At 47.5% G+C, this 15,018-nt stretch overlaps 1 protein-coding gene across 5 annotated transcripts in view; it reads right to left on the reverse strand.

Annotated features, from left to right (window-relative positions):
* Nucleotides 1-15,018, reverse strand: part of myo16 (myosin XVI) — an 83,928-nt gene that overhangs the window by 29,073 nt on the left and 39,837 nt on the right. For all 5 annotated transcript variants that reach the window (XR_007398871.1, XM_049019833.1, XM_049019826.1 and 2 more), the window contains exons 8-21: nucleotides 14,545-14,620; nucleotides 12,304-12,454; nucleotides 11,956-12,106; nucleotides 9,860-9,970; nucleotides 9,017-9,082; nucleotides 8,397-8,524; nucleotides 7,586-7,691; nucleotides 7,204-7,321; nucleotides 6,320-6,467; nucleotides 5,466-5,580; nucleotides 4,479-4,596; nucleotides 3,870-3,941; nucleotides 3,539-3,680; nucleotides 2,196-2,268 (exon numbers count right to left, since the gene is read on the reverse strand). Coding sequence is in view for 4 of the 5 variants with exons in the window: in XM_049019833.1 (XP_048875790.1) it covers nucleotides 2,196-2,268; nucleotides 3,539-3,680; nucleotides 3,870-3,941; nucleotides 4,479-4,596; nucleotides 5,466-5,580; nucleotides 6,320-6,467; nucleotides 7,204-7,321; nucleotides 7,586-7,691; nucleotides 8,397-8,524; nucleotides 9,017-9,082; nucleotides 9,860-9,970; nucleotides 11,956-12,106; nucleotides 12,304-12,454; nucleotides 14,545-14,620 (1,575 nt within the window). In the remaining variant the exon portion in view is untranslated. The remainder of the gene's footprint in view (nucleotides 1-2,195; nucleotides 2,269-3,538; nucleotides 3,681-3,869; nucleotides 3,942-4,478; nucleotides 4,597-5,465; nucleotides 5,581-6,319; nucleotides 6,468-7,203; nucleotides 7,322-7,585; nucleotides 7,692-8,396; nucleotides 8,525-9,016; nucleotides 9,083-9,859; nucleotides 9,971-11,955; nucleotides 12,107-12,303; nucleotides 12,455-14,544; nucleotides 14,621-15,018) is intronic.

The raw sequence follows: 15,018 nt of genomic DNA on the forward strand, positions 1-15,018 counted from the left end.
TTTATTCACTTCACACACACCATCGGAAGATACTCAACCACTGCTACATTTCAGTTCATTTTTCCAACTTTATGTGCCGATGTTCCGCCGCTTACGGTGGTGTTTTGTTCTGATGAAGCCATCGTAAGTTGAAAATATCAAAAGTCAAATACGAATACGATAAATGGTACGATATGATAAATCACAGGAAAAAAACAGCGTCCGATACGTCACAAAACACTGTTTCTACGAGATATTTATTATCGTGATTGATTCTGAGTGGAAGCTGTGATCTTCCGGAATCAGAAGGAAGTACCAAATAGCATATCACAAGCGCGGGAGCAGATCGAAATTCAAAGTTGACTACTGAACATGCATCACTATCGCACTATTGTGTAGTGGAAATACTGTCTAAAATAACCTGTCAAGTCAGACTATCGTAAAGTGAGGGGCATCTGAATTCTTACTGGCCTTTTTAAAGGCAATGGCTGAACTCTGCCTATGACTACCTCCAAAGACAGGAGGCGTCATGGTTCACGTGATATTTTCACTCTAGAGCATGGTTAGACCCCCAGTGAGGGGTGGGGGGGGGGGGGGGGGGTTCGTGCTGGAGGATTAGCGCGGCTCCCACATTTACAAAAGCCAGAGAAAATAGACTCCCCTCCTGATGTTGGGGAGAAACAGAAAAAATGGATGGAACAGATAAAGAACAGTGAAGTGGAACCTCCCAGGGAACCTGTCTCAGAAGAACCGCGTCACTTATCCAGTCATTTTTACGCGTTTTGGGGCCAGTCAGCAGTAGCAGTAGAGAAGGGTGCCAGTAGGGCCCCTTTTACGTGATGAAAAGATGGCGTCCTAGCAGAAACACCTGCTCAGCCGCCCCATGGAAGCCTTGCACTCCTCCTCCACTGTGAGCTTCTGGTAATTTGGCTCTTTGCTCTGCTGTTCTGCTGAGTGTGTGTGTGTGTGTGTGTGTGGGGGGGGTTGGTTACGGGATGACTAACAATGAAGCCATTCAGAGGCAAAGGCAGTATGGCTTAAGGACTTTCCATTGTGTCTTGCCTGCAAGTCAACTGAGGTAAGAGTAACCCGGCCCAGAATCCACGTGTGGAGGCTTCACGAAAATACCTTGATAATCAACACCTGGGAAATTCTGTATCATAGCAACAACTACTAGATCCACTCTTAGGCCCAACTACAGCAGGACTAACAAAATGCCGCCATCCAGCAATAGCAGGAGGTCTGCACTTCATCCCACAGATGTCAGAACATGGAGGGTTCCTAATGTTCCTTTGGAGTTCTCTTGATGGAATTTCGTGAGGTTGCAGAGCTCAGCTGTGGAAGAAATCAGTGCCCCAGTCATTGTCGTCCCTGTGCTGAGGCTAACCGCAAAGATAATGTCTTCATTCCCAGCTGGATATAAACGGCTGTTAAAGCCACATCAAGCTTCCCTCGGAGGCAGGGAATTCCTCTTAAAACACAATTACATGCTTCGTCGCAAAAGGCTAGGGGGTTGACGTCTTCTTAGAAACACAAATGCATGCTTTGCTCTGACGGGCGACGGTTAAACATCTTCAACAGTTATGGGGCGCATGTGTTTATGTGGTGGTGAGGTGTAATTAAAATAGACAGCTCTTTAAAAAAAATTGTAACAGGACACAGTGCTGGATTTCTGGAAACCAGTGACCTCTATTTAAAAGCTGTTTCTGGATGATGTGGTGATCCTTCCAGGAATGACTGAATGATCTGTAATGAATGATTCTCCGATCCTGACATCACTATGATATTGTGGCTGCTGGTTCGAACGCAGTGCGACTGAATTCTGCTCACCGAAATGGTACAGTACCATGATCCTTTGAAGACCTCCAGAAAAAAAAACAGGCATGTATTTAGCTGGACAAGGGACCTTTCCGAAGGAGAAGCAGACGTTTGTGGGCCAGATGGTATTGTCTTCTGATAGCAGCAGTCCATAACTGGCAGTCCTCTCAGAAGATGCTGGACTGACTGTAGCCAACATTGCTAGCAATTTCCGGCCATATTGTGCAGACATCAGCCAGATATGCGACAAGCAACAGAGGTAAAGGCTCAATGTTGGCGTGCATCGTGTGAACCTCCCGGACTATGGAAATCTAGTTCCCAGAGATGCACACAGCTCTCCGGAAGCATGTCTCCGGAATCACCATAGATAATAAAGCTTGAAGGAAGCTTAGCTGTACCTGTTCAAAGCCGTTATCACGCGATTCCTCGAATCCGAAGATGTCCAGGACCCCAATCTCCAATGCTGCATGCCTTCAGAAGAAAGATGAGGAGCACAGTTTATGATATGAGTCCTTAAGATGCTCGCTGTCTACAATATTTATATATCAATAATCTACAGAAATATGTGCATTAATATTATTTGAGGGATAACTATCATTTAAATCAATGTCAGTCATCAAATCCTCTGTGTTTTTAATAAAACTTGTTGCACTGTTAAGCAAACCAGACTTTTGTCTAATATCGTGATTTACAAAATTCAGTCACAGCATTCAGCACATTCAGGGTTTGAGGGGATTCAGTCACCATACTGACCAGCCTAAAATTACACAAAAAAAAATTCTCTGAAATAAAATATGAGATGCGAGTTATTTTTTCCCTCTGTTTGTTTTCATGGCATTTTTCTGTGCTGCAGTTCAGTTACCAGAACTTAAAAAAAATATAATAAAAATCTGGCAATGCCTGTGACATTAACTGGAACACAGAAACAGACAGTAAGCTTAGGTCCCAGGCTCCCTCTTTTCCAGCCGAAGCGACTGTTTAATAATTCAGCTCTTAAAGAGAGTTGTTCTCTTCATATCCACCTCACGGTCAGCTGTAGGTGTCTGGAGATTGCCTGCGCAATATTCATGTCACCCTCAACTGAGCTCAGTTAGTTCACACCACGTAATCCAGGAGAATATTAACTGTTCTTTGTGCTGAGATAATATGGCTCGGGGCACCGTTGGCTAAATTTGTTAATATATTAGAAAGTTCCAGAAGATTGCCAGGGGCTTTAGACGCATGAATGCAAGCTAGCTGGCCAGCCATTTGGAAGTGGGCTGTAATGCAATAAACAGAACCATGTGTCCGTTTGCGTGAGAACGTGCGTCATGTTCCACCTGGGTTCCGTGTTTCTTTCCCCCGTGAGTGTTTTTCACAAGCGCTTACTGACTGGCTCTCTTTGTTGATATGGTCGTGTCTGCTGAACATTGCACTGAGGGCCATGTGACCGCAACAGTGGCGCCTGTGTGCTGATATCAGCATGCGCTCCTTCACCCGTTCCGTCTGTCCCAGGTACATGGGTCACCGAAGGACAGGCAGGTTCTGGAAGTGCACCATGGAGACGGTGGAGTGTGTCGTATGGGAAGTGGAATGTTCCGGAGCATATTCTGCACAGGTCAGCCCACCAGTCAGGAGTACGCCGACTCCACACGGTGCTCAGCGAGACACTCAGCCAGTATATGACTGGTAGCTCAAGCTCGCTGAAGTCACATCCATTCTGTCTCTTTCCAATTCAGGCACGGGAGCTACTCGAACTTACCCTGAGCTTTCCTCCTGGCCATTCAGGTAGCAGTTGATATTGTTGACCAGGTAGCCAAAGAGACGGCTATATAGGGACTTGGCGAGGAGATCTCTGTTGTGATTCGCCATCTCCACTGTCCGTTGCCGTGTGATGACATCACCTGGTGGAAACGGTTAGAGTGAGGGAGCGAAGCATGCATGTGCTCCTGGTCAGCCTGATAAATGGACGGTCGAAAGCCAGATCATACTCGTAAGACGTGAAAAGGGTTCATAGCAGGAGCAGAAGCAGGAAGTGCTCTCACGCACAAGATGCATTTTCATGGTTCATGGGGAGAGGTGGGGGGGCTCACCTTTGAAAAACTGCACGTCTGATGTAAGGGCGGAGCCTAAATCCTCTGGACAGACCTGCAGCATACCTGACACTGCAGAAAACAGACAGTGAAACAGCTGGCTCCCAGTGCTGCACGTGAGCAGAATTCTTCTTTACTACTTTGTTTGTCATGTAGTAAATGGTACTAAAACAGTGGAGCTTGGTGGAAGAAATTACAGTCAGTTCGTTCCAGCGACTCTCATCACTGATTGCATCACGTAACCCTGACAACGCCCTCGCTCTCTGAGCGGGGCGGCCGAGCGTGACGTCGCTTGTTTACAGGCTGGCTGGAAAATGCCTGCGTCATTACATAACAGGACAGATTCATATTCCGCCTCTGCCAGCGCGGAGAGGAGCGGCGTGAGAGCTTAGCCAAGCCACTCAAAAAAAAAATAAAAGGAAGAGAGACACAAAAAAATGCAGATTGAGGCCGATCACGTGTCTGCCTGCCGTGCAGCTCGTGCAGGATGGAAAGATGTTGGAGCCAGAGACACAACGTAAATAACATGTGACGTGCTTCTCCCCGCCATAGTGGAGGGGGCCCCTCCCCCGAGGCTGCAGCGAGAGGCACCACGCCGCCCCCTCTGACCTGTTTCCAGCAGCTGCAAATCAGCCACGATCGACGCCTCGCTGTCCGTCAGGCCAGTGAAGCACAGGTCTCCCAGGTGAAGGATGGCGGCCAGGATCACAAACAAGTTCTCCACCTCCTGGACAGGGAGGGACAGGCCATGCAGGGAATCAGGGGCCATCGTCACACCAGGAGCTGTGTGAGTCTGCCCCCTGTTGGTCACGGCAGCGAACAACAACAACACAAGCACTTACCGATGCTAAAAGCAGGGCTAACAAACTGAAGCAACTCACTGAAACCTTATAAACAACGATATAAAAGGCCCCTTAAATGTATTTTTAGGTATGCTTAGAAATCCTCGCTTTATGATGGTTTGATAGTCTAACTTGTGACGGTGCAATAGTGATGCACATTCAGTACAGTAGTCATCAAACGTTGAATTACAATCTGTTTGCCGCATAGCGATATGCTGTACAATACTTTCTACTCATCCGCTGATGGTGGCATCTACAGAGTCACGCTTACGGTCTCAGTAGTGATTATGAGTGTAAACATCTCAGACAGTGTTTAACAACGTATCATATAATTTTCTGTGTGACATATCATATTTTTATATATCATTTATCATTTATTTTCAACTTACAATTGGTTCATTGCGATGTAACTAAGCTTGAGGAGCACCTGTACTGCATGAAAGAGTAAACGATAAGTCCACGGCGTGTGTTCGTGATTTAATGCTGATTTGGCAAACTTGGAAAGTGTATCACTGGGAGGTTTACAAAGACCTCTGGCAGTCTATGTGTAACCACCCTGCAGAACAGCACAGACATTGTGAGGCGGTTCTGGCTGGTGAGTGACAGGCTCACTGGGCATCTGCCCGAGGAAGTAGAGGAACGAGGCCAGTCCACACCATCTCGGGACATGCAGGAGTGCGTCTCTGGGCCGGAGCGTGTGCTAGCCGGGTGTGTGTTTACAGCTGCGGTGTAATGGTGGCTCTCTCCTCCATACCGCGGCATGGAAGCCCAGCGCCCTCAGGGCCTGCTTCAGGATCCTCAGCTTTTCCCTGCCCTGCACGCTGGCTGGTACCGCCGACCTCTCCACCGAGCCTCCCTGCCTCAGGTACCTGCAGAGGGACGCATGGCAAACTCACGTCTGTTTGTCAACAACTGCTTCACACCACCTGACGTCTCACTCTGCAGCCTGAGGCTACCTCTTTCACTCTGGAGAAATAAGGGTTGCATGTAAGGGTTCGAGGAGTTTTTTTAATACTGGACATTCCTGTAACATCTGGGATGATCCTGTAACAAACAGAATGATCCTGTTACTGGGTGTGTTTCGGCCCGTGAGCGACGGTAAACCCCGACCTCTCACTCTGAAAAATCTTCTAACAAAAGTCGATTAGGGTCATTTCTGTTTCCTCAGTTTGATTCAGTGGCCAGAGACTCAGACTTTGAGTCTCATCACTGAAGCCTCCCCGCTGAGCACAATCTCCAGCCCCAAGAAGGCCTCAGGGACTGAAAAGGAAAGCCGCACATTAGGCTTCCGGAGATCTCCCCACAGAAGGACGAGATAAACTCCTGGCCACGCTTTGCCAAGACACGACTGAGGCGAAGTCGACCTGAAAGCAGATGAAAAGACTCCCGCAGGTTTTCCATTCACACTCCAGAATGGAGGGGAACAAGATAACTCTCGAAAGAAGGAGCTATTCTGTCTGCCACACAAACAAAACGCAGGCTGTGTGCGGTTGGCCAAGATCTTCCCGGACCACACATTCCCTGCCTAGGCGAGCCGGTGTCCAGCTGACGGAAGCGTGTCTCTGACGGCAGGCAGACGTAGGAGACCTGCTCCTACCAGTTACTCACCTGTGTGTCAGGATGTTGCTGAGATGTAAGGTGCTCTTCTCTTCTGCTGACATGCCTTCAGCCATTAAGTAGAAGATGCAGAAGTTCTGTTGTTGAGGCTTAGAGGAGACAAGGCGCGACTTCTCCAGGGCGTATGTGTAAACTCGAGCTTAACACACACACACACACACACACACACACACACACACACACACACACACACACACACACACACACAAAACAGATTAAATACACACACATAACAGTATATAAAATCTCCGTATAGAAGATTAACACAATAACACAATTCAACATTGTCTCGCTTTTTGAGCGCTATCTTGCTTTTTTATATATCCGCAATAACGTTACACTTAAGTCCACTGCAGTCGGACTATAACCCATATTCGATTTAGTATATTGTACCTCAAAATCGATAGCGAAGTATTTCAACACGGTTTATCTTAGTGAGGTTGTGGCACCATCTAGTGGTAATGCTAAGAATATGACGACGCATTGGTGGCGAAGTTTACATATCCATTCATCCATCCATCCATCCATCCATTTTCCAAACCGCTTATCCTACTGGGTCGCGGGGGGTCCGGAGCCTATCCCGGAAGCAATGGGCACGAGGCAGGGAACAACCCAGGATGGGGGGGCAGCCCATCGCAGGGCACACTCACACACCATTCACTCACACATGCACTCCTACGGGCAATTTAGCAACTCCAATTAGCCTCATCATGTTTCTGGACTCTGGGGGGAAACCGGGTCCCAGAGGTGTGAGGCAACAGTGCTAACCACTGCACCACCATGCCGTCCCCAAGTTTAACTATTTTCAAAGTATTCTTTTATTTCTCAAAATATTATTTAAATGTTTAAACAATACATTTCGATTAAGAAATTACCTCTAATTAAACTCTTCTTCTTCTCACAGTATTGCAAGGAAAGAAACTTCATAAACCGACTTGAGTTGCAATTCATTCGCGTTTTTGCATGACCGAAAGCTTCCAGGATGCAGTTCACCTGAAACAAAAATGAATCATAAAAATACTGCCACAAGGAGGATCGCTCTATTGCAGTGACAGCGTTTTACCACCAGAGGACAGTAATATACAGAAAACGCATGATGCATCGCAGTGTCCTTCCCTGTCTATGTAAATCACTGCGTATCACCGCAAATGAGCATTTAAGCCGCCTCTGTCATTGTACGTCTTTGTTTATGAGGAGACAGAGCTTCAGGCTGGGGCACCTACAGGGGCCACCTACCACAGCAACGGCCAGACTTACATGCTTCATCCTGGGCTCCAGGGAAAAGCCTTTGGCGGCAGAGCGAACCACCAGGTGCCTCACGATATGCTTGCAGGCCTCAGTCTTCCCTGAGCCGCTCTCCCCACTGTGGACAGATGGATTGGCTGACAGTAAGGGACTTGGAGGGTCTCTGATGTCGCACATTACATGCACACGCCCCCCACCACCACCACCACCACCAGCGACGTCTTCCTTAGAAGATTCCTGCTTCTTGCACAGAGTTGCCTGAAGTGTAAAAAGGACCTGAGTGTGTGAGTCCACTGAAATGAGGAGGATGCGGGGGGGTGGGGGGTGGGGGTTAGCGTCTCAGCTCGCGTTTGGGGGTCATTTGTTCTCCACACGGCACTTACAGTCTCTCAAGGTCGGGATTTGTTTGGAAAGCTGGGACCTGACATCAGCTTAATTTCGGTTCATCAATAAGCACGACGCTAGATGGCAGGTTAGTGGGAAGTGAAGATGCTGACAGGCGTGCTTTTCAGGCCCTGCGGTGAACGCTGGGGATTAGCGCTAAGCACACTGAGAACAGCCTGCAATTAAGCTGCCGGAACTTCTTGAGTGTCTGCTGAATATGGAGGAGCGGGTGGATCCAGGCACCTAGAGAATGGGCTTTTCCACTTTACACTGGTGGGATTAGCAGTCGGAGACAAAGGGAGTCCCGCTGCGAATCTCCCACTGCGGAATACTCCGCACAAACCGCGTTTCCATAAACGGATGGCTGCGAAGATGACAGAAGGTTAAAGATCTTTGGCGAATGTGGCGCCCCCCTGTGGCGGGTGATGGGAGTGCCCACCTGAGGATGAAGCACTGCTGCTGATTCTCTTGCAGCATCATGTGATAGGCCCTCTCGGCCGAAGAGAAGATGTGGGGGGGCAGCGACGAGCAGAGACGGCCGCTGGAACTCAGGTACAGTTGGCTCACCTAGATCGGAGGGGGGGGGGCGTGTAGGAAAGAGAGAGAGATGAGAGACAGAAAGCTTGTTATATCGGGTTATTGTAGTAAAAGTACAAGGTGAGAGGCTTCGTCATTGGGTCATTGGTCTGCAGGGGCAGCGCTGAGCCGGGAAGATCCACCATAGTGGATTGTGGGTCCTGCGCAGCCTGAGGGAAGCGCTTACTGTACCTCCACTGTAAACCACCTTTACCCAACCTTGGGTGGAGGGCCCAAGGGCGGCCGGCAGTGTGACCAAACAGCAGATACCACAACCTCCTTACTGACAGTGAAGACCCCTCCACCCCCCCCACTTTGTCTCTACTTAATGGATATGATTTACTCTATACTTCACAAGCAAGGCCTGAATTATTCATACATCCTGGTCTAAGCATTTACGGCAACTTCCGGTACCTTTCAGTAGCTCAGCGGGTGTTTTTTCTTTTGAAAAATTAAAAATATTTTTTAAGATATTACACTCACCAATGGGGAATAGATGGGAAGATCCTTGTTGGGGTTAATAAGCAGAAGAATATGTCCAATATACGTCTGAAAGAGGAAACGAAAAGTACAAAGAGGCAGCCAAAGTCAATAGGAGGGAAACAGTCATTCGGTGGTGTTAGAGCTTATTCTAATGTTCTCTTTTCCTTTTTCTGGCCAAACCTCTCAAAGGTGGAGCCCTCAAGTGGTCATGCGTGGAAGTGCATGCTGCCTCATTAAAAAGGTTCTATTAAAAAGCTGTTGCTGAATTGCGGCACAGGTCAGACAGCAGGTCTGTTTCTGGTACGCAAACACGGGTCTGAAACACAGCAGTGATACGCCTGTCCACACGGCCCTCGGCCCTCCAGGAGTGCTGCAGAATTATGGGAAATGGCCCACAGCATTATTAGGCTGTATTCTGGGCCCCAGCATGAATAAGCCTTGATGGGATTTTCAATGGACAAACTGCATCTACGAACTCAGCTGTTATTCTCATCCAGAGCACATTACATATTGATGACAGTGCGAACAATAAGAGCCCCACAGTCTCAGTATCTGTAAAATCACACTGGGGGGAGTCGAGATGGACCGATCATACAGCCAGGGTCTGACTCCCATTGATTATTACATGCATTCACAGTCAGACACACTGGATGGGGGCAGGGGGGGGGATACCAATAGCATAGGAGAGATAGTCTGATATTGGGGGGAGACACAACTGAATAACTTAAAGGGCTATTTTTTTTTTTGGGGGGGGGGGGGGGGGGCAATGAAGCCAAATTAAAATATTTGGGGGCACCCCCTCTTCCATCCATCCTGGTTCCTGCACCCCAGCCAAACACTCACGTAGATCTGGTCGTTGCCGAACCGCTTCTGCATCTCGTAGAGCAGGCTGCTGTCTGTGAGGTCACTGAGAGAGGCCAGATCATCGCTGGGTGCTGGAGGAACCAGCTTCACCTGAACGCAGGAGCAGCAGAGACATGTGAGCACGACGCGGACCTGCCTGGTTCTGCCATTCGGGCGAAACCGAAGCATCAAGCCCCATGTCCAGTCTCGAGGCTTCGGTCTTGTCACACACTCCAGTAAATTTCAACTCAATCTTGGGTATTTCTTAATATACGTACTATTTGTGTTCCCGCATACCCACTTCATGCCATCTTCCATTGGCAAAGACCAAACCCAATACTAAAAACAGAAGTACTGAGAACAGCAAAAGTCCCCGAATGTAGTTCTTGCTCCGCCCCAAATATCAAGGACACATCAGTTGCATCCTCACCAAACAAGGTCAATCCCATGATTCATTGTGCCCCAAGTTAGATTTTTTGGATGAAAGCTAGCAAGACTGGTCTTTGCAAGAGCACAATTATGGTTTTTCAGTTCTTGATATTGAGAAATACCCCTTGACCCAGACTCAAACACTCCTGACTTGTAAAATCATTGCGAGCCCATCCAAGTGGAGGAGGTGCTGAAAGGCAACTCGCAGCTCCATCCATGTCGGCAAAATGTTGCTTTTTAGGGAAAAAAACCCCAGACACGTTGATAACCGAAGATGTTTTACTGTCAAAACTCCCTCAACTGTCTTCTTAATGTACGAAAGTATGATGTGTTTTCAGCGTGTACATGACAATGTCTACAGCCTGTGTCCGGCTTGATAGCTTCAGTTTCTTCCTAACATATTGCCGTCATCCACTCAAGCTCCTTATCATGTCTTCTAGTTACATCCATGCCGGAGGTGACCTGCACGACTTCCAGTTTTAGAGGAAGCATATAGACAGGTACCTAGGATAATGATAGGAGACTCGAGAGTTTGTCGAGATGCGATAAGTAAGAGACCGGCCAATATTTGTTTACATGGTAATCTAACGGTAGCCAAGGTCTGACATTCACATTCCCATGTGTCACAGATGTTGGTTTTCAGAGGGATACAGGTAGTTGGCGTTCAGTTATCCTGGTGACATTTAACGGTTTTAGGGGAGACCGAGACCAGCTGATGAACAGGGACCGTTTAGTCTTGGGTCGTATCTAATTTTTCAAAGCATTATATGTATTATTATTTTAATATTTATCGATTATTTAAGATAAATGTGAAATTTGAGGTATTTGTAGTCATCAGTTTATGGATTTTGAATTCTAAATTCTGGACTCGGCTACCCATCTTTGGAAATGGACTCAGTATGGACTCAGACTTGATTTGTTACAGATACGGTCTTGAGTTGGACTCAACTAAGGTGGACTCGAACACAACACTGCTGCCAGTTCCAGCAACTGGAAAGTGTGTGGCTGTCCGAGTTAGGAACATAAGGCATTCACACACACACACACACACACACACACACACACACACACACACACACACACACACACAGACACACACACACACACGTTGCTTCTTTGCTCACGCTTCAGGTCGGTCTGCGCTAATGATGTCACTGCACACCCTTGGAATCTGATTCTCTTCAAAAATTGCATAACTAGCCTGGCAGCAGCCTTCACTCACATCACAGGCTTGTTAATAAGATGTCGCTCAAGATGTGTTGGCCAGAATTGTCACACCTCCTGACGAGTCCTGATATTTAGCTACTTTGAATGTTAATTGGCTGCCTCCTACGTCCTATCGGCTTTCAGAAATAAAATGTGGTCTTTTATTTATACTCCATTTAGCTTGATTCGGTCCATTGACAGTGATCAGGCTATACATTGCTATGGCCACCTTGGGGCAGTGTATGGCTCAGTAGGTTAGTATGCTATGCGGTAATCAAAAGGTCGCAAGTTTAAAACTCAGGGTTTCTAATGACATTTCATCATTGGGCTCCAGGGATTGGCTGACCCTGTTTTCTAGTATGAGCATCATTTTGGATAAAGCATCTGCTAGATGTTGCCTAGATACACTGTCCATGTTTGGCATTTCACTGTTGCTCGGGTTGTAGAGAAGCCAAACTCACCTGCTCGAGTTTCCCTGCACCCGAGGGAAGGTGGCCATCAAGTCCGTTCTCCTGGGCCGGCTGCGGGGTCATAGCCCCCGGCACATCCCGGAACATGACGTCCTTCTCGAAGAGACTGTCTCGCTTAGAGATGGGGAGGGCCAAGGGATTCCTAATGCGGGATCGACGACAAGTCACCGAGTTTGGAACAATCAACACGCAAAAAAGGGACGACTGACAGCAAAATTCATTCAGCTAGACATCAAATGAATGGTGATCAAACTATAAAATGACAAAGAGCAGAACCACAGCAGACAGTTATGTATTACTGACATGCAGCCATCCTTTGCACGTAATAACAAACCGTACAGTTTCCTGATGGCTGTGAATACGTCCTGGACTGCCTCCTTGTCATCCTCCTCCGCCACCAGAGGAGGCGCTGAAGGGTCCCTCAGCCGCGCTTCCCAGCATGCCTCAGCCCTGAGGAGCATGTCTGCGATGTGGTCGGAGGCTGCCACATCTGCAAACCAGGACAGGGACACCTCAGCTTGCGCCTGTACGCTCCCACTACCGCTATTGTTCTCAGATGGTAAATATATGCATGTCTTTTTGAGCTGGGCTAGCGCCACAGCGGGACAGCTGTCGCTAACGGACAGCTAGCAGGTCGTGCGGCGCGTCGTCTGCGTGCCACCTGGAAGCTGCCAAGGAGGAGGGGAGGGGTGGACACACCACCAGCACACTGTAGTGAGACACAGAGCTACCTCATTCAGATGGAATTAATAAAAACAACAGCGGCCAAGCCAGTCCGGTGCTGACAGTGATGTATGACTAGTTAGTTGGCAAAGTCCAGGAGTACCGAGAAACATTATAGCAGACATATACGATTTTGAATACAGCATCTGCTGCTGTCGATGCCCTCTGAGTTATGCACACAACACCCCCTACTGGGCATAAAGTGAAACTGAATGCCGAATATGAGGCTGCGGTTTGAACAGGCTCTGATATTCCAGCTCTGGAATCAGTATGACAGAAGCAAAAGAACATGTGTTGTGTTAGTTATGCTGTGGGATCTAGTGCCAGTCAATGTACTGGGAGACACAGGCAACCAAGTAGGGCTTCAACCGGCACTGATGCTACCTACAATGTAAAATGGAGACTAAGGGCCGTGCTTGGTAGCAAGGCCGAAAGCATGACCAGACTGAGCTGGCTGCCATCATATTGGTTGAGAAGCACAGAGATTCAGATGATTTGTGTTGCTAATCATGGATTATCTAAAGGAAAAAAAGGCATATTCTATAAATTATTACTTATTAACTCTAAAATTTCCAACCTCGAACATAAAACAGGATTATACAACAGCTGAACGGAATGGATCCGTAATTCGAATTTGCACAAGCGCGTGCTAATTCTGCTAGCATTTGATGCTAACACAACGCAGTGATTCTCACATAGGCGCTAGCGCAAATTAGCACACAGAAAAAACAACAAAAAACGTGCAACAAAAATGCATATCATGAAGAACGCTGTATGAACAGTAAATAAGCGTCACTGTTGCTCTCCAAAGCCAGTAGCACCTTCCGACCCTTCTGCAGTGGAAAACCGCAGCCAGCTGGAACCGCACCGTAACTAGTCCCTGTTCACAGTAAGGCTTGGGTGCGGCACGGTTCCTGTATGCCAGTGGAAAAGCACCTTTTGTGATCCCTTTATCAACATGGCAAAGTCTGGAACAAGTGCTACGAACACAGATTCGTTGTACATGTTCAGTGTCAGTAAGGATATTCTATGAACCTACAGTTTTCTTGCGGTATAAGCAAGGTGTCTGTGGCACGGCAGCGGTACCAAACCTCCATGCCTATCCTGCTAACAAGGATTGTGCCCCCCCCCGCCCCCCCCCCTTAAGAGATAGTCTGGAGGTTCATTAATACTCTTCACACTACTGCAGACACCTTTGAGCCAATTCCGCAGCCCGAATGAGTTATCGATTGAGGGAGGCAGAGAGCGTGGACCTGCACATGCCGTTATCGAGGTGACCGCACAGGAAGGCGTGCTGTAAGCACATTTTAACGTGCAAATCCATAACATCTGCATATTAAAAAGCAAAATCTGAAAATGTGAGGACCCCCCCCCCGGCAGACATTACCACAGAAAGTTACTTTAGCATAGGGCAGTTACTCTATGCTTACTCTGTGCTAAAAAAAATACTATACCTGTAGTATATTTTGGTTCAACTAATAACTTTAATAATAATTATGGGGATCATTACAAAGAGGCAGCTTCTTTAATAGTTTAATGCCATTACTGCTCTATAATTCATTTTCTATCAACTCATTTATCAGTAAATTAATAAAAAAATATAATAAAATAAAGTATAATAAAAAAAAGTCTTCATACATATTCCTATATCAATTTAATCCCAGTACTTTATACTAAAATAAATATATACCTGTATCATTTTCTTAGCATGTGGCAACTGCTCAACACCACCCCCAGGTGACCATTTAGAGCAACGGCAGGGTTTGGAGGTGGTAGGCGCCGGTGATGTGTGTGAGAGCGCTCCAATCAAAGCTAGTTTCTCCTGGGGGGGAGAAGGTAACAGATGAGCCTCCTCACCTGAAGGCTTGGCTTCATCGCCGTTGAGGAGGGTGGGGTCCGCATGGTGTGTTAGCAGCTGCCTCACAGCGCCGATCTGGAGGAGAAAATGCAGCTGTCACTCCCCTCCCTCATAATCTCTCCTGTAGAGGTGATTAAAGGATTTTTTTAAATGTGGGGGGCATAAGAAGAGCCATGATTCATACAGAGGGGGCCAACCTTATCATTAGCCAATGATGTGCTTCTAATCTGTGAGTGACAAAGGAGGTGGAGCTCCGGGAGCCAATCAGGTTTCAGCCTTGACCAGCGCTGGCTCCTCCCCTGTATTTGGCCCAGGTTTTCTTTGTTTTCATTTATAGGATTTTCTCCAAAATGAGACTCCATCCCTACAGACGATCGGTGTGTGATGCGCGTCCGGTAGACGCTCCTTCCTGCCTGACGAGGCGAAGAAGATTCAGAGCTCGGAGTGGCACTGCAACAGGCTACGCTTGATCT

This window comes from Brienomyrus brachyistius, chromosome 1 (genome assembly GCF_023856365.1).
Source record: "Brienomyrus brachyistius isolate T26 chromosome 1, BBRACH_0.4, whole genome shotgun sequence".
NCBI classification, from domain to species: Eukaryota; Metazoa; Chordata; class Actinopteri; order Osteoglossiformes; family Mormyridae; genus Brienomyrus; species Brienomyrus brachyistius.